At 37.9% G+C, this 24510-nt stretch overlaps 1 protein-coding gene across 1 annotated transcript in view; it reads right to left on the reverse strand.

The window, feature by feature from the left end:
• The window catches only part of Dhc98D (Dynein heavy chain at 89D), a 180058-nt gene that overhangs the window by 83380 nt on the left and 72168 nt on the right, over positions 1-24510 (reverse strand). Inside the window, exons 28-35 of the mRNA XM_071585493.1 lie at positions 21808-21897; positions 21389-21568; positions 18433-18524; positions 18191-18316; positions 15767-16020; positions 15497-15685; positions 13509-13681; positions 11440-11605 (exon numbers count right to left, since the gene is read on the reverse strand). Coding sequence (XP_071441594.1) covers positions 11440-11605; positions 13509-13681; positions 15497-15685; positions 15767-16020; positions 18191-18316; positions 18433-18524; positions 21389-21568; positions 21808-21897 — 1270 coding nt within the window. The remainder of the gene's footprint in view (positions 1-11439; positions 11606-13508; positions 13682-15496; positions 15686-15766; positions 16021-18190; positions 18317-18432; positions 18525-21388; positions 21569-21807; positions 21898-24510) is intronic.

Below are 24510 nucleotides of genomic sequence, written 5' to 3' on the forward strand. Positions count from 1 at the left end.
TACCTCAACAACCAAGTTTCTGAACCAAACAATATTACTCTCCACGTAAACATCTTTACTTAAGGTTCCGATCATTAACTCCTAATTTATCACTGCTTCTTAATCTAATATCATTCTTCTCTTGCTGCCCAAACTACTCTATTAACCTTCATCTAAAACACCTCCAAAATAGGTGAACTGTTTTGAAAGAATATGTGTGGTGGGAATGGATGTACCTTCATCACTTTTAGCAAGGCATCTGACATTCCTCATAAACAACGACGTTTTTTTCCCAAAATCTTGCATTATAAATCTAAAGAACTTAGGTCAATAAGGCTAGACATAGAAAGAGAACATTACGTAGAGGAAGATAGCTTCCGTCCAGACATATTCAACGATGAGATAGAAATGGCATTAAGGGAGATGAAACTAAATAAGGCTGTGTGGGTGGATAACATTCCTGCGGAACTACAAAAAGATTGAGGAAAATGTGGTAGGAAGGGGCCACATGGGCTGATTCGTAACATGTATGAGGAAGTAATCTGGCCGGAACACTTCATGAGGTCAGTATTATTTCCTATTCCGAAAATGATAAAGGTTACATCATGTGAGGAATACAGAACAATAAGCTTGAATCCCCATGCAGCTAAAGTGGTTCATACGATCATCAACAAAAGTATTGAGGGCAAGACAAATGATTACTTAGGGGATGATCAGTTTGAGTTTATGAAGGGGAGAGGCATGCGTGATGCCATTGTAGTAGTGAGATTATTAATTGAGAGGAATATAGAATACAATCAGGACGTATTTGCCTGTTTCGTAGATTTTGAAAAAGTGTTTGATAGAGTGAATTTGGAAAAGCTCATGAGTGTATTGAAGAAAATAGAAATAGATTGGAGGGACAGGAGGCTAATCCGCAACCTGTACATGTCTCAGGTGCAAGTGGGGAACGGGAAGTCCGGATGGGCAGTGTTAGAAAGAGGTGTAAGGCAGCCCATTATCACCGTTGCTGTTCAACCTGTATGTAGAGGAAATGATGAAAGAGGCATGGGAAGAACTGCAGGTAGGAATGAAATAGGGCGGGGAATTCAAAAAATGAGTTAGATTTGCTGATGACCAAGCTTTAGTTTGTCAGTCAGCCAAGGGATTACAAGCATTGCTGAGTGAATTGGAAATTCAGTTCGACAGGTATGGGATGAAAATCAATATTAATAAAACAAAGGTTATGCGATTTTCTAGAAAGAAAAAGGCTAAGTTAAACATTAAAATAGGAGGGCAAAAACTAGAGCAGGTAGAACAGTTTACATATCTCGGTAGTGTTTTGGATCAACACGGTCAAAGTAGTAGGGACGTAAGGAGAAGAATTGCTCTTGGGAGAGAGGATTTTGCAAGGAGGAGGGAGTTGATGAGAGGGACGTTGAGTAAGGATATTAAGAAAAGACTCATAAAAACTTTGATATGGAGAGTAGCTATGTACAGCACGGGAACATGGTCTTTGAACCAGGAGGATAGACGTAGACTGGAGGCTTTTGAAAAGTGGGTGTGGAGAAGAATGGAGAAGGTGAAATGGACCGAGAAGAAAACAAAAAAGGAAGTACTTGGTATGGTGGGCGAAGAGAGGGGTTTGTTGGGAGCAATCCTATGGAGGCAGGAAAAGTGGATGAAGGGGGTATTGACCGGCAGCGGGATGTTGAAGACTGTGATAGAGGGGAGAATGTTGGGCAAAAGAGGAAAGGGAAGGAAGAGGATAGGGATGATGGACAGGATGAAGGGAGGAAGAAAGTACTCAGAGATGAAGAAGGACTTGATGTAGAGTAGGTTGCTGGATTTTGTGTTTTGTTAGGAGTCACAAAAACGTTTTATTTGGTAACTTTGTTCATCCAAAAACCTACCTTAACCGGTAGATTACCTAATAATAATGGGGGAGATGAACGCCACTCCAAAAGAAGCCTTCCAGAAGTGTTTTCAACAGTGGGAAGATAAGTGGGCTAAGTGTGTGGTGGCACAAGTAGCCTACTTTGAAGGGAATTAAGGTCCCAGTCCCATCATACACCTAACATATTTTCCCATCCAGTGATCAGATTTTTTTAGATAGACCTGGTATGAGAGATGACTTCGCTTTTATCAAACATTATTCTCACACTAACCGTCCATACCTAGGAGTACAACAGTCAATGCACAACAACTGATTCCATTCCTACTCACACAACCTCCCCCTCCAATCCCTACCTAAACTCAACCCACCCAAACCTGCTCATATAGATTTTGCAACACACATACAGGGTTCGTCCGGAATATAAGTGTACTGATTTTTTCCCGCCGCTCCAGGCGCGCCCAGCACCGCTCTGACGGGCTGCGATTGGAGGGGGGTATATTGGCAATCGACGCTGAAAAAGGCAGTCGGCTCTGAGCTGTGGTGTAGTGAGGAGCTCTGTTAACGCGAACCTCCACGCTCGACCCACGTCACGGAACGCGATGCCGAAGTTTTTGGAGCAGCGTTATTCCATCAAATTTGCGGTAAAGCTTGGAAAATCGTCTACCGAAACTGTCGGTATGATTAACCAGGCTTACGGGGAGTCAGCCATGTCCAGAAACATGATCTTTCGGTGGCACAAGATGTTCGTGGAGGGCAGAGAAGAGGTCGACGACGAACCACGGCCTGGACGCCCATCAACGACACTCACCGACGAAAATGTGCGAAAAGTTCGCGATGTACTGAACTCTGATCGTCGTCTTAGTGTTCGGATGATAGCAGAGCAGTGTAATGTGCCAAAAACAATAGTGCACGAGATTATTAGGGAGCAATTACAGATGCGAAAAATTTGTGCAAAGTTGGTGCCGAAAGTGCTCAGTGATGATCAAAGACTCAATCGTTTGGAAATCGCGACACAACTTGCGGATCACTGCAAAAATGATCCACATTTTTTAGAGAACGTTGTTTCGGTTGACGAGACGTGGATCTTTGAGTACGACCCGGAGTCGAAGAGACAAAGTGCGGAGTGGCACACCCCATCATCACCCCGTCAAAAGAAAGCTCGCATGAGCAGATCTCGGATCAAGGCGATGCTCATTGTCTTTTTTGACAAAAGGGGAGTCGTCCACTACGAATTTGTACCTGAACGACAAACTGTAAATGCTGCATTTTACGTCCAAGTGCTCGACAGGCTTCGAAAACGAGTCGCCCGCGTCCGGCCAGCGATCAAAAACATCTGGCGGCTGCATCACGACAATGCGCCGTCTCACACCGCGCTTGTCGTGTCGGACTTCTTGGCCAAGCACGGCGTGGCAACGCTGCCACACCCGCCCTACAGCCCGGACTTGGCACCACCGGACTTCTTTCTGTTCCCGAAGATAAAGAGGAGTTTGAAAGGAACGCGATACGGGACTTTGGACGCCGTCAAAGAGGCCGTGACGACGTGTCTTCGAGAGGTTCCCGATGATGCCTTCGCGGGAGCGTTCCAGGAATGGGAACGCCGCTGGAACAAGTGTATCGACTCACAAGGGTCCTATTTTGAGGAATATTAGCTTAAGATATGTAAAAGTGTAATAATTTTTTTTCCTGAGCTCAGTACACTTATTTTCCGGACGAACCCTGCACCTCACTCTAACACTAACAGCATTGAAATGTATTATAGGAAATGAACTTTTTTTTAAGGTAATCTACCAGTTAAGGTAGGTTTTTGGATGGACACAACTACAAACAAACATTTTGTTACTCCTAACAAAACACAAAATCCATCATCCTATTCTGTATCAGCTCCCTCTTCATCCCTGAGTACTTTCTTCCTCCCTTCATCCCGTCCAACATCCCTATCCTGTTCCTTCCCTTTCCTCTTTTGCCCAACATTCTCCCCTCTATCACAGTCTTCAACATCCCGCTGCCAGTCAATACCCCCTTCATCCACTTTTCCTGCCTCCATAGGATTGCTCCCAACAAACCCCATCAGATAAGGGATCCAAAGATATAGGCATTAAATATTTCTGAATAAGGCTACTTGATCAAATTTAGACTGTTTTAAAATTGTATAATATGTCATTTCGGCATTCTGGCATAAAAGCCCATTTATTTTTTTATTTAATTTTTTATAAAAAATACACATAAGCTGATAGACATTGTCAGGTGGCACACAAGTCCCAAATAATCGCAAAAGATAATAGATGAAATCAGACTTCAAAACACAAATCTCTTTAACAAAACAAGCGAATCCCCATCCCATTTACATCCATGAATCAGCAAGAAAAAAAGATAAATTTAAAAAAAATAAGCTATTACGTATAATACAATACACCACACATCAATCAAATTATTACATTTATTTCTTACATCTATTCTTAAAAGTATACACTCTGTTAGGAAAGGGCTCGAATATTTTTGCAGGTAAGGTGTTCCAATCAACAATTGTTCTATTTAGAAAAGAAAATTTTTTTTTATTTGTTCTCTTTGCCCGGCATTTTACCTTAAATTTGTGATCATTTATACCTATAAAATTTGAGTTCCCCGCCTCTTTCCTAAGATCTGCCCAAGCTTTCTCCCCCTTCAGAATTCGGAACATTCCACGAAGTCTGCTTACTGTCCTTCTAGTTCGTAGAGGTTCCCAGCCCAGCGTTTCTAGCATGTCAGACACACTCTCCATCCTCCCATGCTTCCCCAGTACATATCGGGCAGCCTTTCTTTGCACCTTTTCCAGTTTTTTAATATGACCTTCTTCATGAGGGTCCCATACAAGAGAAGCGTATTCTAAAATTGGTCTTACTAGGGTCTGATATGCCTTCTCCTTGGTTGCTCTAATGCTCCCTTTGAGGTTTCTCATCACCCAATGAAGAGTTTTGAAAGCTTTCTTATAGATGTACTCCACATTTAGCCCTCACCCTAAGTCCTTAGTTAAATATACACCTAAGTATTTGCAAGTATCACTTCTAGGAATGACATTTTCTGAGAATTTATATTCCCTATTGTTTCCATTTACCTTGTTGCTAAAAGTGATGGATTTGCATTTGCTAACATTAATATCCATCCCATTTTTTGTCAACCAATCCGCCATTTTATTAATGTCCCTTTGAAGTTTGGCACGGTCTCTGTCATTTTCGACTTTCCTGTAGATAATACAGTCGTCTGCAAAAAGTCTTATCTGAGAATTAATATTTATTGGGAGATCATTTATATATATTAAAAACAAGAGCGGGCCAAGTACGCTTCCTTGTGGGACTCCCAATGTTACCCTTGTTTTTTCAGAATACACTTGTCCTAATTTGACCCTTTGTGTTCGAACTTCCATGAAATTTTTGACCCAAGAGATTACTCTTCTATCTGTGTGTAGTGGCAATTGGCCCATCCTTAGCATTAAGCGATCATGGTCAACTTTGTCAAAGGCTTTTGACAGGTCGACTATTATAGCATCCACTTCTATTCCCGCATCCATAGAGTCGAACATTTCTTGGCAGAACCCTAATAGCTGAGTTTCGCAAGAGTGCCCTTTTCTAAAACCGTATTGGCGACTATACAACCAATTCTCACTCTCCCACAAGTCCCAGAGATAATCAGCCGTTATCTTTTCTAATAGCTTGCATGTAACTGATGTCAAGCTTACCGGTCTATAATTATCAACTAGTGCCTTATCTCCTCCTTTGAAAATTGGCGTAACATATGCCTCCTTCCATGCATTTGGCAGGGCATTATTGTTTAAGGCAACATTGAATAAATGATTTACATAATTTGAAACTACACTACCACCAAATTTAAGCAAGTCAATTGAGATACCATCTGGCCCTTTTGATTTATTTGCCCTCATTTTCATAATTTTTTTATAAATTTCTGCGCTCGTCGTTTTAATACTTTTGGTATTTAATATTTTTTCGCCTCCTTGTTGACTCAGAGATGTATCTACAGAATCCATTTTATTTATCATAACCTTAAATACACTTGCATACCAATTATTAAACGCATTAGCCTTTTCCTTATCATCAACAATTAGTGTTCCATCCTCTTATTTTAAAGATGTTATGTTTTCCCTGTTGTCTTTCCTCCTCCAGAGGTAATTGTAAAATTTATTACCATTTTTTTTAAGGTAATCTACCGGTTAAGGTAGGTTTTTGGATGGACACAACTAACTACCAAACAGATATTTTATTACTCCTAACAAAACAAAAAATCCATCATCCTACTCTATATCAGGTCCCTCTTCATCTCTGAGTACTTTCTTCCTCCCTTCATCCTGTCCAACATCCCTATCCTGTTCCTTCCCTTTCCTCTTTTGCCAAACATTCTACCCTCTTTCACAGTCTTCAACATCCCACTGCCAGTCAACACCCCCTTCATCCACTTTTCCTGCCTCCATAGGATTGCTCCCAACAAACCCCTCTCTTCGCCCACCATACCAAGTACTTCCTTGTTTGTTTTCTTCTCTGTCCATTTCACCTTCTCCATTCTTCTCCACACCCACATTTCAAAAGCCTCCAATCTACGTCTATCCTCCTGCTTCAATGACCACGTTTCCGCACCGTACATAGCTACGCTCCATATCAAAGTTTTTACGAGTCTTTTCTTAACATCCTTACTCAAAGTTCCTGTCATCAACTCCCTCCTCCTTGTGAAAGCCTCTTTGCCTAGCGCGATTCTTCTCCTTACGTCCCTACTACTTTGACCGTGTTGGTCCAAAACACTACCGAGATACGTAAACTGTTCTACCTGCTCTAGTTTTTGCCCTCCTATTTTAATGATAAGCTTGGCCTTTTTCTTTCTAGAAAATCGCATAACCTTTGTTTTATTAATATTGATTCTCATCCCATACCTGTCGCACTGAATTTCCAATTCACTCAGCAATGCTTGCAGCCCCTTGGCTAACTGACAAACTAAAGCTTGGTCATCAGCAAACCTAACTGATTTTACGAATTCCCCGCCCACTTTCATTCCTACCTCCAGTTCTTCCCATGCCTCTTTGATCATTTCCTCTGCATACAGGTTGAACAGCAACGGTGATAATGGGCAACCCTGCCTTACACCCCTTCCTAACACTGTCCATCCTGACTCCCCGTTTCACACCCGCACCTGAGCAGTCTGAGACATGTACAGGTTGCGGATTAGCCTCCTTTCCCTCCAATCTATTCCTATTTTCTGCAGAATACTCATTAGTTTTTCCCAATTCACTCTATCAAACGCTTTTTCAAAATCTACGAAACAGGCAAATACCTCCTGGTTGTGTTCTATACTACCTTGATCAAAAATTTCCCGGAATTTATTCAGAAAATTAAAAATACAAGTTTATTCATCTAAATCTATATTGTCCCCTTCAAAGTAATCCCCATCGACTGCAACACACTTATGCCAGCGCTTGATCCAATCCTCGAAACATTTTTTATACTCGGTTTTCGGTATGTCCATCAGTGCTTCCTGCGATTTTTCCATTACTTCCTCTCGGCTGCTAAAACGCGTTCCCCGTAATGGTTTTTTAACTCGATTGAACAGAAAGAAGTCACAGGGAGCCAAATCAGGTGAATTCGGTGGCTGTTGGATGGTATTTGTTGCATTTTTCGTCAAAAAATTACGAATAATGATAGCACTGTGCGACGGTGCGTTATCATGGTGCAAAATCCACGAGTTTTCTGCCCACATTTCTGGTCTCTTTCGGCGAATTGCTTCACGCAAACGTCTCATAACGCCCAAATAATACTCTTTGTTTACTGTCTGGCCTTCTGGCAAAAATTCATGATGCACTACACCGTTGTAATCCATGAAAACCGTCAGCATTGCCTTCTTTTTTGACTGAAAACGACGTGGTTTTTTTGGTCTCGGCTCATTTGGTGAACGCCATTCACTTGCCTGATGTCTGGATTGCGTGTCGTACTCATAAACCCACGTCTCGTCTCCAGTAATGATCCTTTTGATGAATGTGGGATCGGATTCAGCCTCGCAAATCATGTCTTTTGCGACGTCAACACGGTCTCTTTTTTGCATGAAATTGAGGTCTTTTGGCATGCTACACGACGGAAACCCAAATCATTAACCACAATGTCTTGGGCGGATCCATAGGCAATGTTCAAGTCCTCCGCTATTTCTCTGATGGTTAATTTGCGGTTATTGACCAACATTTCTTTTACTTTATCAATTTTTTCACCGACTTCCGATGTCGATGGTCTGCCACTGCGTTCATCATCTTCGATTGACTCACGACCACTTCTGAACCGCTCGTGCCACTGGTAAACGACCGTTTTTTTTAGAGAATCGTTGCCGAAACACTTTTCCAACATTTCCAACGTCCGTGCGCCACTAAATCCGTTTTTTACGCAAAATTTAATACAAGTTCGTTGTTGCAAATTTAAATCCATTTCTGCAATTGTAAAAAATCGCCAACACACACAGAGATAGATGTACTCTTGGCTACGTAACTTTTGCAAATGTCAAGTTATGACACTAAGATTTAAAGGGAATATCAACAACAGATGTACCAATTTAACAAAAAAAACAGAACTCAAATCGGAACGATGGGAGCGCCACACGGTGGTTATTCCGGGAAATTTTTGATCAAGGTAGTATTCCTCTCGATTAATAATCTCATTACTGCAATGGCATCATGCGTACCTTTCCCCTTCCTAAACCCAAACTGATCATCCCCTAAGTAATCATTTGCCCTACTCTCTATCCTTTTGTTTATGATCCTGAGAACAACTTTAGCTGCATGGGATATCAAACTAATTGTCCTATAGTCCTCACATGACGTGGCCTTTACCTTTTTCGGAATAGGAACTAAAACTGATCTCACAAAGTCTTCCGGCCAGATTCCCTCCTTATAAATACTACGGATCAGCCCATATAGCCTCTTCCTCCCACATTTTCCTAAGCATTTTAAAAGTTCCACAGGAATGTTATCTACCCTCACGGCCTTATTTAGTTTCATCTCCCTTAATGCCCTTTCTATCTCATTGTCTAGTATGCCTGGACCTAAGCTGTCTTCCTCTACGGCATTTTCTTTTTCAATGTCTAACTTTGTTGGTCTGAGTTCTTTAATATACAGTTCTTCTATATACTCCTTCCATCTCTCTTGGATCTTTCCTGGGTCAGTTATTATCTCACCCGCCTTATCTCTAACTGTTAGCGTAGATCTTCCCTTCTTACATTCAGATAGTGATTTAACCTTGCTCCAGAGCACAGCAATTTCCCCGTTCCTCAGCAGACTTTCCATATCCTCGCACTGCGTCTTTCACCATGCTTCTTTTGCTTTATTTGTTGCCCGCCTCAATTTATTGTTCAATTCTTTGTACTTCATTTTGCCTAATTCTGTATTTACATTCTTCCATTTTCGCTGCTCATTCATCTTTGTAATCATCTCATCCGTGATCCATGGTTTCCTAGTCCTTTTATCGTTAACGGTTCCAATAGTGTCTTTTGCGGCTTTAGACAACCCTTTCTTGATCATTTCCCATTTTTCTTCGATAGTACTAAGCCCTTTACCATCCTCCATGATTTTCTCTACCGCCTGTTTGTATTCCTTCCTTTTCAACCCATTTAATGCTTCTACATTCCATTTTCTAACTCGCCGCCCCTGCCTTATCGTTTTGAAACGTACGCTACATTTCATAACAATTAAATTGTGGTCTGAGTCCGCATCCGCTCCCGGGAAGCTGTGGGAATTTATCACACTGTTCCTAAACCTGTGTCTAACCAGGATATAATCTAGCTGATATCTTCCTGAGTCACCTGGCATTTTCCATGTATACCTGCGTCTTTTGTGGTGTCTAAACCAAGTGTTGGTGATGACTAACCGCTGTCTCCTGCAGAACTTAACTGCTTTCTCCCCGCGGTCATTCCTTGTGCCTAAACCTTAGTCCCCCACCTCATCACCATCTCTTCCTTCGCCTACCATCGCATTCCAATCCCCCATCACTATCAAATGTTTCCCTGCAGGAACACACGCGATCATGTCCACTAACTGATCGTATATCCTATCGACCTCTTCTTCCTTATGGTTGCTCGGTGGCATGTATACCTGAATAATAACTAAGTTCGTCGGTTCTGCTTTTATCTCCACTAGTAGTATTCTATCCGTTACCTGCTCTATGTTGACTACGCTTCTTCTTACCTCTTCATTTAATACTATGGCAACCCCTCGTTGGCTCTCGTCCCCACCGCTGTATATTATTCTATACTTATCACTCCAGTAATCCCCGCTATCTTTCCATCTCACTTCGCATAGACCTAAAATATCTATATTTCCCCTTTCCATCTCTCGCTTAACATTCTCCAATTTCCCTGTCCTCATCATTGTCCTAACATTCCACGTTCCTATTCTAACTAAATTGGTCTTCTTCTCCTGCGTCTTCTGTCCTGCTGCTGCTGGTTTTCCCTTGCAAGGGTTTCGTGGGATGACGACCGCGGAAGCCTTGCCTCTCCCGCTGCCGGGCATGACACACGGCCGATTGGGCCGAGCCCCGTAGTTGCCAGGACTCAAAATATCTCTATTGTCCATCATATTTTTCTTGGGAATGATAATTGAGGTGGTTTCCCGTTGCCTTCCTCAATAGTGTTTTTAACGTGACACCATCACTTACTCGCCCCACTGGGGTCAGATGCCATTGCAGCCGCCTCACTGAGGAACAGACGCTGCGTGGACTACCTTTCGTCTGGCTCCTAACCTTCGACCTATCTGGCATGGGTGACCCTACCAGGAGCAATTTTTATTACTCCCGCCAGCACAGCTCTAGGGGTCATCGGAACGCACAAGCCCTTCCACCACGTCAAGGTTGTAGTCCGGGGAGGGTTATTACCATTATCTATCCCGATTATTTTCTGTAGAAAACTTTCTTTGGTTATTTTCTTTTCTCTATTCAATTCACGAACTATTTTTTTGTAAATTATTAGCCATTCCGAGCTCTCATTCTGTTTTTCGTGAATCACTCTCAGTTTTTTCTTCAATGATCTAATTTTGCAGTTGTAGAACTCTGGATCAGTATTTTCTTTAAGAATTTTTTTCGGGACAAATTTATTTAATCCCTCCTCCATTATCCCCTTAAATGTTTTCCAGATTTCTTCTACATTCTGCCCACCACTTACCCATCCCAAATACTTTTCCCTTAAAAAGGTCTAGAACCCTTCCCTATCACCATTATTTCAGAACTCTAAAAAATATGTAATTGTATAAAATTTAAAACTCAAGTTATGATATAAGATTATAAAAATTTCCTTTGGAGGATTTCCAGCAGCAATGAAATGGCATTATTTAACCATTTATGTCAAAATGAAAACATTTTTATATATTGCAAATATTCAAAGCATAAATGTTCATGCGCAAATGGCAAATATTCAAAATTTATCTTGCATCCTTAATCCCTAATATGTGTGATATGTAATAAATATTTGCAAATTTAAAACCAACCTAAGAAATCCTTGACACTTTAGCTGTAGTGAGTGCTCTACCATTTAATTAAAATACCAAAAGCCTTAATAATGCTTTAAAAATGTTATACTACCTGTGTTTTAAGAACAATGTATCCGTCTTCAGCAATTATGCGTTCAACACAATTTTTGAATTCAGGGTGAGTCACTCTAGGACAGCTCAGACCAGGAAACAGGTCATATATGAGACCCAGAAAAAGTGGAACATCATCATAAACAAACTTTGGTAGGTTCATATCCCTGTGAATGAAAATACATTTTAAAATTCACATTACAAAATAATTTCACAATCAGAAATATTCAAAATATTGCATATTAAGGCAATACACAAGTTCTCTACTTATTCACTCATGGCTGATAACATAAGTTTACTACATAGGTATTACATTATATATTATGTGAATAATAATAATAAACAAACTGATATCAGTTAAATTAAAATTTATTGGAGTAGTAGTAGATTTGAGGGGAGGCGACCGACAGCTAAGGTCATTTGCGCCATAGGGGATGGACAGGAAAGGATGAAGGGTGGAGAGAAACCCGGCGTCGGCATTAGCCTACTCTTTACGAAAGGCGCCAAGGGGTCCGCAGTTTAACGTCCCATCCGACGGACGGCGTACTCACTCAAAGTGCCCTCCACAAAGCACCTCAAGTAGGGATCGAGATACCTCTGAAAAATATTCAACACCGCCGGGATTTGAACCCGCGCCCTCAGGGTGGGAAGCCAGTACGTTAGCCTCCGCACCATCTCGATCCCCAATTTATTGGAATTATGGTAGTAGTACACATATATGTTACCTACAACTTTTAACTGAGACAATTGAGGGACCATGAATTTTAATCAATGGTAGCATATTTTTAGTGAAAAAAGGTAAAGTGTAATTCTAGCATTTGGCTTCACTTTTGGCAAGCCGGCAAATATGAGAAAAAAATAGCCAGCACCATGATTATTGCATGTGGTATGAGTACCGCAAAACTATTAGTATCTTATTTGGGTGATTACAATTATCATGAATCATTGGTGGAGTTAAAGGCAACACCTCTGAAAAAATAGTGTGACAAGTTATTGATCCACATAAGATTATAACTGTTGGTGATCTACACAAGATATTTATCTAAAATGTTTGGTATTCAGACCAATGTGCATCAATAGATGTCATGGTAAAGATTAACGCACCACATATTTTTTTTTTGCTGGTTATGTCACTCAAAAAATAAACATATTACGTGTACGAGGAGATGAGAAGGACCTGAGTCTGGGGTTGGAAGAGACCAAAAAAGAATAAATTTTGATGTGACGCATGCTCAGACTGCAGAAAATGGTTTATGCATAATAATTTTGTTGTCTTAATATATTAAGTATCAACATACAATATTGATAAGAGAAGGCAAAGTATTGATCATCGTCATGAATATGGAAAACCTAAATTCCACTTCAAGGTTCGCTATTCCCTTCAAAATACCATTATTCAATAGATTTTTTCATGTTTTTTATAAACTGATCCCATAAAGGCAAATGTTTTCCGCATATAACGATTGATGTTTTTTTAATACAAATAAATAAGTAAAGCATCACCTTGGCAGTCCAGCAATCATGTTACTCAATTTATCCTGCAGTGGCATTTTCATGTGAGGTAAACAATGACATTACTAGCATTTAAATTATTTCATTTGTCCCAGGGTTATTTTACCGTAAAAGTTATAACTAATTCCTTTATGCAAAATTCAATCTACATATGTAAATTCAAGCATCAACTGGAGAAAATTATCACACAAATATTATTGAGTTCATCTTATGATTTTTTTACGATGCAATTGACTCTGTGGAATGGATTCATTTCATAAACTCTATCGGATTCTTCTGCAAATTTTATGCATAATTTAATTAATATATCTAATTAAAATTAATATACAATTTCCATTGCTAACAAATGCCTGGATTTGTTATTAAATATGGAGTTCAAATTTTGGCTTTGAAAGAAAAGGAGGATGAAGTGCTTTGTCAGATATATTGCAAAATATAATGCATGGACAACTTTTAATCACTTGAAACTATTAAATATTTGATTTGTGATTAAATTTATAAGGAAAAATCCTGCTTCCCTCTAATAATAAAATACATATTCAGTGAGAGATGTTTTACCTTAGAGCTCGCATTAGAACAACTTCTTCATTGATATCCGGAGAGCCCCTCTTCAGTTCTCCAGCCATTACTAATACAGATTTCAATGCTCGAAGACCAAAATCATAGTGATGTTGCTTTGAAAGTTGCTCTCGAGCAAGTTTGTACAGTACAGTCATCTTTTTGGCTAGAATCTTCAAATAATTGTTTCATTGAAAATATTATATGGCATGGTTTTATGAAAACATCATGAAGTATAATTAATCTAACTAGTAAAGAAATCAAAACACTGAAATAGCTTAATTATTCTAATTGCACCTTCAATATTCAATATCATGAGTAATAATGCAGTCTTAAGAAATCGAAATAACTCCAATGACAAACCTCTTTTACACAGACTTCTATCTACAGCTTGTTAAGTCACTAATTAAGTTGGGCAGTGATGGCATGTCATTTTCTTTAGTTAGCATTGATTCATTTTAGTTAAATTTAATTTTTGTTATTACTTTGCAGTAGGTAGCATAGGTTTCTCACAGACATACCAGCTCTTAGCTAAACAAGTCTTCTTAGGGTTAAAATTAAATGAAAACCTTGATTGGCAATATCATATTGAGGATTTAGTTAATAAAATGGCAACGGGAATATATATGATTCGTAAACTGGCTCCAACTACTTCATTAGAAATACTGAAATTAATATATTATGCCAAAATCCATTCTCACTTGGCTTATTGTGTTGTTTTATGGGGAAACACAAGTGCTGCTGCTAGGGCATTCTCTATGCAAAAAAGAGCTTTGAAAGTTATGGCAAACGTGTCCATCAGGTTTCCAGGAAAGCCATTATTTCTAAAATTTAATATAATGACACTACCAAGTATATACATTTTTTACTGTGCATTATTTGTAAAAAAGAACCCTACTTTATTCTTACCAAACTCCACGGTTCATGCTTATTTGACCCGTGGGAGTGAAAACATACATATTTTACAACAATTATGTGCCAGAAGAGGTCCCCATCACTCAGCTTCGCTTATTTTTAACAAACTGCCTTTGAATATAAAACTTATTTCAAATATTAACGTTTTTAAGACAGAATTAAGGAAACTTCTACAGCCAAAGGGTTATTACAATGAAAATGAATTTTTATATGATAAGTTATGACAACAAGTACGCTTTGATGTCTTGCCTGACAATGTTCTATGTCGCATGTATGACCTACAGAACAATAAAGATTATTATTATTAAGTCCTGACTGTGAGGATTTGTGTTACAATGGCTTAATAGCAGTATACAATTTTTTTTAATGTGAATGAGAAAGCAACTACCTTAAACTAAAAATATTTGCTAGCTGTTAAAACAAAACTAAATTATCTATTGCTCTCAATTTAGTTCTCAAATTCTGTTCAATCAATACAAAAGCGGAAATAAAGGTATATAGCCAAAACTATTGCATTTACAACACTACAGCATTCTTGAAATTAGCATCCGGGCAACATTGTTCATGTAAATACCAGATACACAGGTTGGGCAGTGGTATGCAAAGGTTGAACAGTGGTATAAGACCCAGGTTCAATTAAGGATCAGGTGTACAGCAGGGTCCAGGGAATCACAGTGGATTAGTAGTATTTAGAATTGTCTAACATTTCCATTTTGAAATACACAATGGACCATTTGAGAAGCAAACAAATCCACAGTATCAGTTGTAACTACCTTAAATAATAATGTTCACTTTCGTAAATAAGAACAAATGTTTTTTTAAAGTCTGAAATGGCGCTTGTAAAACAAAAATATAAATAATTTCAAGATAAATCCATAAAAAAACAGTAGATCTTCTTTGGGATTAGAGGGACACTTACATAAAATCTAATAGTATATAAAATTGGACAACTTAAAATCAATTTTATACCATATTTTGGTCAGTCAGTCCAGCACTTGTCACATAAAATGTGCTGCTTTACCTTCAAGAGTTATATGACAATATAAAGCACATATATTTCCAATACCACCAACCTTTGCAGTAAGAAAACCTTCAGAAAACAGCATTATCTGACAAATTAGCTCTAAGTCAGGAACCACACACACAACGGGTCGAAAAAGAGCCTTCACAGATTCTGGCAACTCAGTTCGTCCAGCATAACCAGGATTCATGGTGATAAAAATTCCCACCTTATCATCTAATTTGATCTCTTTGCCTTCAAACTAGTGTAAATGAAATATAAAATTTCCGTCATAAAAAAGAAATTATAATGCACATAAAAATCATTTTTCACTTTATACTACCATGAAAACAGTAAGCTTTTGCAGCAATGCACTACGGATTGTTCGCAACTGTGAGGAGACCACCGATAGTACTGAAATATCAATTCTGTTGAATTCATCAAAGCATCCCCATGCACCACACTGCGATAACCCAGCAAGGATTGTTCCCATGGCTTTAAAGTCCATGCCCTCTCCACAGTTAGTTACAATACATAGCAATCCCATTGCTTTAGCCAAATCTTTAGTTGTTTCCGTCTTTCCAGTTCCAGCTGGGCCTAGAATCGAAGTGGGACCAGAAGTTAATCATTGAAGTAATTTTAAATGTCACAATAATGCGCAAAGATAAACAGAGTAATAAATTAATATCTAACACTAAGTGGGGCAAAAGAAAAAATACCAACAGTTGCAGCCCTTTTCCATGCAATGCATTACATTTTTAAGATTATTAATGGTAGAAAATGACTTCTGGGTGAGTCGAAGCTTGATAATATGAGAGCTCATGATCCCCACAAAATTGGTTGTTATACCAAGCTCTCATTATTACCAATAGCAATTCAATAATCATATATTAGCATATTCCTATGACTTTTCAGGATATTATAGCTCTCAAATATTTGCATTTTGCATTGAAAATAAAAGGATATCATCAGATTGTATAATTATCCACCTGGATCTTTAAAGGTTGCTTAAGAAATTTGTTAATTCAAAGCAAAACTCTACACCTATTGTAGGAAAAAATCTTTAAAAAATCTGCCAAAGCTAAAATCATCCCAGTGGCTTTCTTTTGGGCTGTTCATATCTTCACAAATATATCCAAAACTCAATGTCAGATTAATCTATGAATGACAGATAAACCTCCAATGTAAACCCCAAGCTAAAAACCTTTTAGTTTATTTCAGCAAAAGTATTAAAAATTCTTCATGAAACCACATGTCTCGAAGATTCTTGCTGGCATTTTGATTCCATTGTCATTGCCACTTAGGAGCTGTGATATTAAATATATTTATTGTATCATACATAGTTTATGCAATTCTGCTTTCCAATAATACTACTTCCCAATCACAATATGAAATTCTGAACATCACTTCATGATGGGGTCTCACATAAATTTGATTTATAATACACTTAATGAAGAAGCTCATAACTCTCATTACACTTGCCTTATCATGGAAGATTTAAACAGAAAGTTCATATCATCGGGGACTTGGAGTCACCCACCATTATATTTCTTTGAATTCATGCAGGTAAACAATTATACGAGGGTCATCCGGAAAGTAGTACCCGTTCGTGAAATAAAGACACAAAAGTAAATATTAACAAACATAAAAAAATTTATTTGAAAGAGGATACTTTAAACTACTTCTCAACATAATCTCCAAGCAAATTAAGGCATTTGTCATAACGTGTGACAAGTTTCTGTATTCCTGCTGCATAGTCCTTCGCCGCCAGCTCATTGAGATACGCGAGGGACCCATCTTGCACAAATTTTTGCATAATGCAGATGGTGTTTAACAATTTCATGAACAATTGTTCGAGAAACATTGGGAAAATGCTCACAGATGTCATCAATTGTGATGCGCCGATCGTTCCTCACGAATTCGTCAACTGAGCTCACCAGTTGGTCTGTAATGACAGACGGTCTCCCCGAACGCTCATCGTCGTGTGTGTTCCCCCTCCCCATGTTGAAGTTGCGACACCACCGCCGAACAGACGACTCGTCCATTACATTGTCTCCATACACCTCCTTTAATTGGCGATGAATATCACATGGGCGAACGTTTCTTGCATTGAGGAATTTAATCACTGCCCTCACTTCACAACTGGCGGCGTTCTCAATTTTTTTAAACATTGTAAACAATCACAGAAACAACACAGGCAATGCTAGCGTCACGCAACTTGGCTCAGAGAAGGCAGACAAGCCACTGAAGCTATCTGACCTCGTCCAGCGGCTACTCGCGTCGTCAGCACTTCATGCGGCACGAACGGGTACTACTTTCCGGATGACCCTCGTACAATATGTTATGCAATAATATTGGCATTTATCGGCATGGCTTCATTTGGGAACACTGCATTGTATATTTGTATTTTGCATATTTATTTCACATTAATTAATTTTAATAGCCTAGTCTAGATGGATTATAAAATGAAAAAATGGCCAAGTAGAAACTCAATTCCAATAACACAAACAATATTGAATCATTGCAGATCAACATAGAAAGAAGTAAAGACAGAAATAAGGTGCGAAAGGATTTTGCCAATGGTAAAAGAGATCCACAATCATAATTCATACAAGTTCGCAATGGTCAAGTAAGCCACAAACATCTTCAAAAACCCATTTTTAAGTGCATTTATCAGAATGTTATACACCATAAATCATGGGCCCATTGTAAATGTTAACCTTAATTAATACTAGCGGGGAAAAAATACAATGAAAATAGAAATTACCTGCTGGAGCTCCTCCCAATTGCATGGACAATGCTTGTGTAATAGTTAAGTAGATTCTATCAGTCAATGGAGTAATTACCAAACGCCCATTAAGACCCATATACTCATATCCATATTTAAAGGTTCCTGCAATATATGATTATTGACAATATGATGAGATAACAATGATAAAATTAATTTCTAAGATATAATGAAAGAGCTTGATAATACTTCTGAAAATATGGCCAAATAGACCAACATACCTGTGCACTGTTGCACCATCAAGTTATCAAGACTTTTCACCCAATATGACCGCAGTTGACTTTCCCACTCAAATTCTTGTGCATCAGAAATACTGCATGTGGAAAAAATATTTGATATCAAATAAAGACTGTCAGCTAAATGCATTCAGAATGGATATTTAAATCCTTTATTAAAGTAAAAATAAATTTACAGCCATGTTGAAAGATGAAATCAGCCAAGATGAAATCATTATAAGTGTTTCAATTTATATAATATTTTTGGTGTAAGTAGTAATCATCTATAGGAATGACTACTTTAGATATCTCAGCATGAGGAACTAGGGGATTGAGCCTAAATACAAACGGCATAAAATGATTCCATTTCAATTTCACACTACGTGTACTATGTTATTTGTTTGTACATCTATATTAGAGTATGGTAGCCAGTTATTTTCCCTGTACCACCAATGGTTTCCCTGCCTGGAAGCCTGGTATCTAAAAAATTATGAAGTTTGAATGAAGCTGAGCACATCCAAAGAATTAAGCCCAAGCAAGATGGTGTTCTATGTTATATTACTTTGTCATCATCATTATCCTAGAGTGCAATAGAATAATTTGATTTTACTTAAATTATCAGTTATTTGAATCATGATCATATTGCTAAGCAGAAAATTTATTTATATCTTTAAATGCTATTGATACTAACTGTGAATCATTTGGCATACAGCCCATCCGAATTTTGTAGCTGTATAATTTTTACCTGATGGAAAATTTCAGCTCTTCATTTCCTATCTGTGGAGCTTCACTTATATCAAAACCAACCTCACAAAAATGTTTCCTTTCGTATTTATATATGCAGTCACATCTTCAATGAGTTGCCGACAAAATACACTTTTTATAGAAAATTGAATTGATTAAACTGGCTACATTGGTTTTTTTATATCAATGTCATGAATGAGGATAAGCTTGGCATTTCTGAACATAAACTTTTAAGGATGGCCTTGATAATCAATTAACATTAGAATCTTCCTGTTATTGAACCCATTTTTTAATTAAATAGTTAAACTCCTTTTAAGAGATCAAGTGTGTCACCTGCTACTTTATTAAACACATGACATTTTACTGGTAATTTTTCACATGCTTAAAATATTTCAGTTTTTTTATTCACAATTAATCCTTAGCCAGCCACTGTAATTCTTTGCCTGTTTTACATCAAATTAGGGGATAAATATGCCAGACAAAATTCACTAAAAAATAATTTAAAAGCATGAGTGAGGCAACCAGCCAGTAGACAGTATCTACAAAAAAAATAGAAGAAAGCATCAGCAAGAGGTGCATGAAATGTACCTGACACCTAAAGATTTATGACAATTGTACAATAACTGCCATTCCCCAGGCAAAATAATCACTACCTTCTATCACCACCACAATTGCCAGATTCCATATCAAAATACATATACTACCTTGATCAAAAATTTCCCGGAATTTATTCAGAAAATTAAAAATACAAGTTTATTCATCTAAATCTATATTGTCCCCTTCAAAGTAATCCCCATCGACTGCAACACACTTATGCCAGCGCTTGATCCAATCCTCGAAACATTTTTTATACTCGGTTTTCGGTATGTCCATCAGTGCTTCCTGCGATTTTTCCATTACTTCCTCTCGGCTGCTAAAACGCGTTCCCCGTAATGGTTTTTTAACTCGATTGAACAGAAAGAAGTCACAGGGAGCCAAATCAGGTGAATTCGGTGGCTGTTGGATGGTATTTGTTGCATTTTTCGTCAAAAAATTACGAATAATGATAGCACTGTGCGACGGTGCGTTATCATGGTGCAAAATCCACGAGTTTTCTGCCCACATTTCTGGTCTCTTTCGGCGAATTGCTTCACGCAAACGTCTCATAACGCCCAAATAATACTCTTTGTTTACTGTCTGGCCTTCTGGCAAAAATTCATGATGCACTACACCGTTGTAATCCATGAAAACCGTCAGCATTGCCTTCTTTTTTGACTGAAAACGACGTGGTTTTTTTGGTCTCGGCTCATTTGGTGAACGCCATTCACTTGCCTGATGTCTGGATTGCGTGTCGTACTCATAAACCCACGTCTCGTCTCCAGTAATGATCCTTTTGATGAATGTGGGATCGGATTCAGCCTCGCAAATCATGTCTTTTGCGACGTCAACACGGTCTCTTTTTTGCATGAAATTGAGGTCTTTTGGCATGCTACACGACGGAAACCCAAATCATTAACCACAATGTCTTGGGCGGATCCATAGGCAATGTTCAAGTCCTCCGCTATTTCTCTGATGGTTAATTTGCGGTTATTGACCAACATTTCTTTTACTTTATCAATTTTTTCACCGACTTTCGATGTCGATGGTCTGCCACTGCGTTCATCATCTTCGATTGACTCACGACCACTTCTGAACCGCTCGTGCCACTGGTAAACGACCGTTTTTTTTTAGAGAATCGTTGCCGAAACACTTTTCCAACATTTCCAACGTCCGTGCGCCACTAAATCCGTTTTTTACGCAAAATTTAATACAAGTTCGTTGTTGCAAATTTAAATCCATTTCTGCAATTGTAAAAAATCGCCAACACACACAGAGATAGATGTACTCTTGGCTACGTAACTTTTGCAAATGTCAAGTTATGACACTAAGATTTAAAGGGAATATCAACAACAGATGTACCAATTTAACAAAAAAAACAGAACTCAAATCGGAACGATGGGAGCGCCACACGGTGGTTATTCCGGGAACTTTTTGATCAAGGTAGTATTTTTAAACGACAATTAATTTGACAGGGGATTGGATTTATCACTAATTGATATCTATATTTAAGGAAGCATGGAAAAATACCTAAGATCATGGGCAACCTAGTATGATAATCAATGCGCAAAAAATCAAACCAAACAGCTCTACATATTCAATTAATTATAGATACAGAGAATGATCTATATTCTAAGCACACCTGTCTCTGACCAAATCTTCAACAATATCCCGAGCATGGACATCTATGATCAGAATGGTGTTAAATTTCTTTCTCTCATTTTTGCTGAGGTTAGACCGAACACGTACCACCAACTCACTCAGCTGATCATTGAGTTGACCCAAATATGTTTTCATGGCATGCATTGATCCATGCTTTATCCTGAAACAGGAAAAATACATTTTAGTTAAATTTCATGGATTTTCTTGGTGAAGGTAACATAGAAACATGCTGTAAAGATAAATAACATATGTCAATGAACATGAAATGCTATCAAGTGCAAATATCACTTTGGTATTTTAAAAACGTACAAAATAAAACATGGATCATGAATAGAATATACCTTTTTTATATATATCCTTAAGTAGTTGTAAATAAAAATAAAAATCAATTAAAATTACCGTTTAAAAACATTTTCCACTTCTGCAGTCCACCACACCTGGTTGGAAGCAAGGCACACCATTCCTTGATAATCAAGAATCCACTCTGTTCTGAAAATCATAGTATTTAAGTAAATATTAATATTTTTAATACATAAAAGTCTAATTAAATATAATTAAGAATCTATAGTCAAATTTCAAGCAAAATTCATTTATTTAAACAAGTTAAAAGTAAAAATCTAGGAAACTTGAGCTCTACAGCCTCGTAAATTAACAAATTAAATGAAAACTCCTATAGCCAAAATAATTTAGCACCCCTCATCCTGCAATGAAACCAAAATTTTGTTGTGATGGCTTATGGGAAAAGAAATTACATGACAGAGACCAACCACAACTTCTCGACCTGAACACCCATCTACAGTAGTTTACGAGAATGTTACTAACAACTTTCTGTTGCATGTGCTTTTTTCCTTCAGTTCACTCAGGAGGACAACATTGTAGCCAAAATATGTGTATCCAATGCACATCTTCATATTTCCCTGCTTTTGCTAACTTTGCTCAATTTGATTAATATTCTCTCAGTATTCAGGCCCTTTTTGAATGAGTGAGTGATTGTTTTTCTGAGTGATCATAAGTGTGTCAGCTCTGTGGTTGTCTCTGGCATGGAATTTATTGACGTAAACACTCACAGATAGTGTACATCTGTTCATCACCCCAGGCTTCCTTAACTGAGTCCCTTTGATCCAGGGAATGATTCTAAGTGGGTTTGTGTCTGTAGTTGGTCACTGGCAAGACAGTAACATTCCTGCAAACTACAGCAAAAGGATGTTCTGGTTGAGAGGTTGTGGTTGGTCACTGTAATGGAATTTCTTTTCCCACAAACCATCACAAGAAAATTTTGTTTTCATGGTGGGACGAGTGGTGCTAACTTATTTCGGCTGTAAGGGTTTTCTTTTAATTTTGCTAAGTTAAAACTAATAGCACCATTGATTAAATTCAATCATAATTCAAATGTGATAAATACATACAGCAGAATTATCATTCCACTAAATATGGTAGAATCTTGATTTTAAATCTCATTGGGACAATATTACTCCATGCCTTGTAAAATAAAGATTAATTTTCAAATAACATAAGAGAATAATGATTTTCATGTATAGGTCATTCCTTGATGACATCAATTTGCCCATAACAGCTAATTTTATTAAATAGAAAAAAAATTTATTTTACAATATTTTTACAAGCAATATTGCAAATGAAAAAATTTCTGGATTATTCTGATTCTTTCTATTCAGTGTCATACCATTTAATCTACCACTTACTATAACTGTAAGCATAGACTTGATCCCCAACATAGCTTAAGGACATTGAAACCAATAGTCAATTCCTAAAAAGCTGAGAATTTTTTAAACAAAATTTAAATACATTCATCAAATCAATGAAAATATTTTCTCATGGATAAAGCCATTTCTCCTATATAAAATACCTGATATAATCATGGGCAAATGAATACTTGAAACTAATTATACCTGTACACCATGTAAATCCATCAAATAAAACTTCAGCAGAATCTGAAAACTTTTCAAATCAATTTTATTATAAAACAATTGAACAATAATTCAAATTTTATCAATTAACTATTGATGAAACATATTTAAGAGGCATTTTTCTGTAAAACAATGCTTTCATTGTAACATTATTATAATATTTTTATATCAAATTTAGTTCCTAATAGGGTGGCTCCATACCTCCTGTACTTTTTCCACTCCACCATATTTTGTGGAACTACTAACACTTTGAGGTTTTGATACAGTCCTATTCCTTCACAGGATACCTTGCCCCACTTCACAGATAGTTATGGTAGATTTAGGGGAGGCAACCGACAGCTCAGGTCATTTGTGCGATTAGGGTTAGATAGGAAAGGAGAAAGGGTGGAGAGAAACCCGGCATCAGCATTAGCTAACTCTTAACAAAAGGCACCAAGGGGTTAGCAGTTTATATTCCATATTCCATCGGACAGATGGCCCCCCCACCCACTGGCCGACCAGCCCATCACCAATCCACCATATATCAGGCCATTAATGGTCTCCCATAGTCCTACATCTAATCACCCTGCCATTAACTGGTAGGATATCCTATGACATTGCTTGAGCCTTCCTCCCTTCACTTCTTAACCTTTTCCTTCCCTCCCCAACCCAGCCTTTCTCCCATAACCTTCCTCCCCTTTCCTCCTATTATCCTTGGGTTGTTCTCTCCTCCTCCCCTCCCCACTTTCCCAGCATTTGGGTATCTATATGTGTGCCCATAAATTTCCAATTTATCTGAAGATGTTGCGCTGTAACAAAACCTAGGTTATAATAAAAAAAAAGCTATGTGGAAAAGCAAAGTGTCTTCTTTCATTATGAAGGATTCCTGCCATTTTATGCCTGAAATTGCATCACTCTACAGTATCCAGTTGCTTCTTTGCAAAATTCAAGTTTGGGTGAAAAAGTGTGATTCACAAGATCAATAATTGCAGCCATATATATATGGCTTTACTCAGTAACTATTACAAAAAAATTTAATAATTGCACCTCTTTATAACTAGACATCTACTCTCATGATAACCCATGAAAATCCAAACATTATTTCCATACAATATATTCCCAAATAATGTTACCCTTTTAGCAAGGCACTTGATTCTCAAACATCGATAAAATGCATTGAAATTATTGGGGATTATAT

The sequence above is a fragment of the Hetaerina americana genome, unplaced genomic scaffold (assembly GCF_022747635.1).
Source record: "Hetaerina americana unplaced genomic scaffold, ioHetAmer1.1.p SCAF_2, whole genome shotgun sequence".
Taxonomy (NCBI): domain Eukaryota; kingdom Metazoa; phylum Arthropoda; class Insecta; order Odonata; family Calopterygidae; genus Hetaerina; species Hetaerina americana.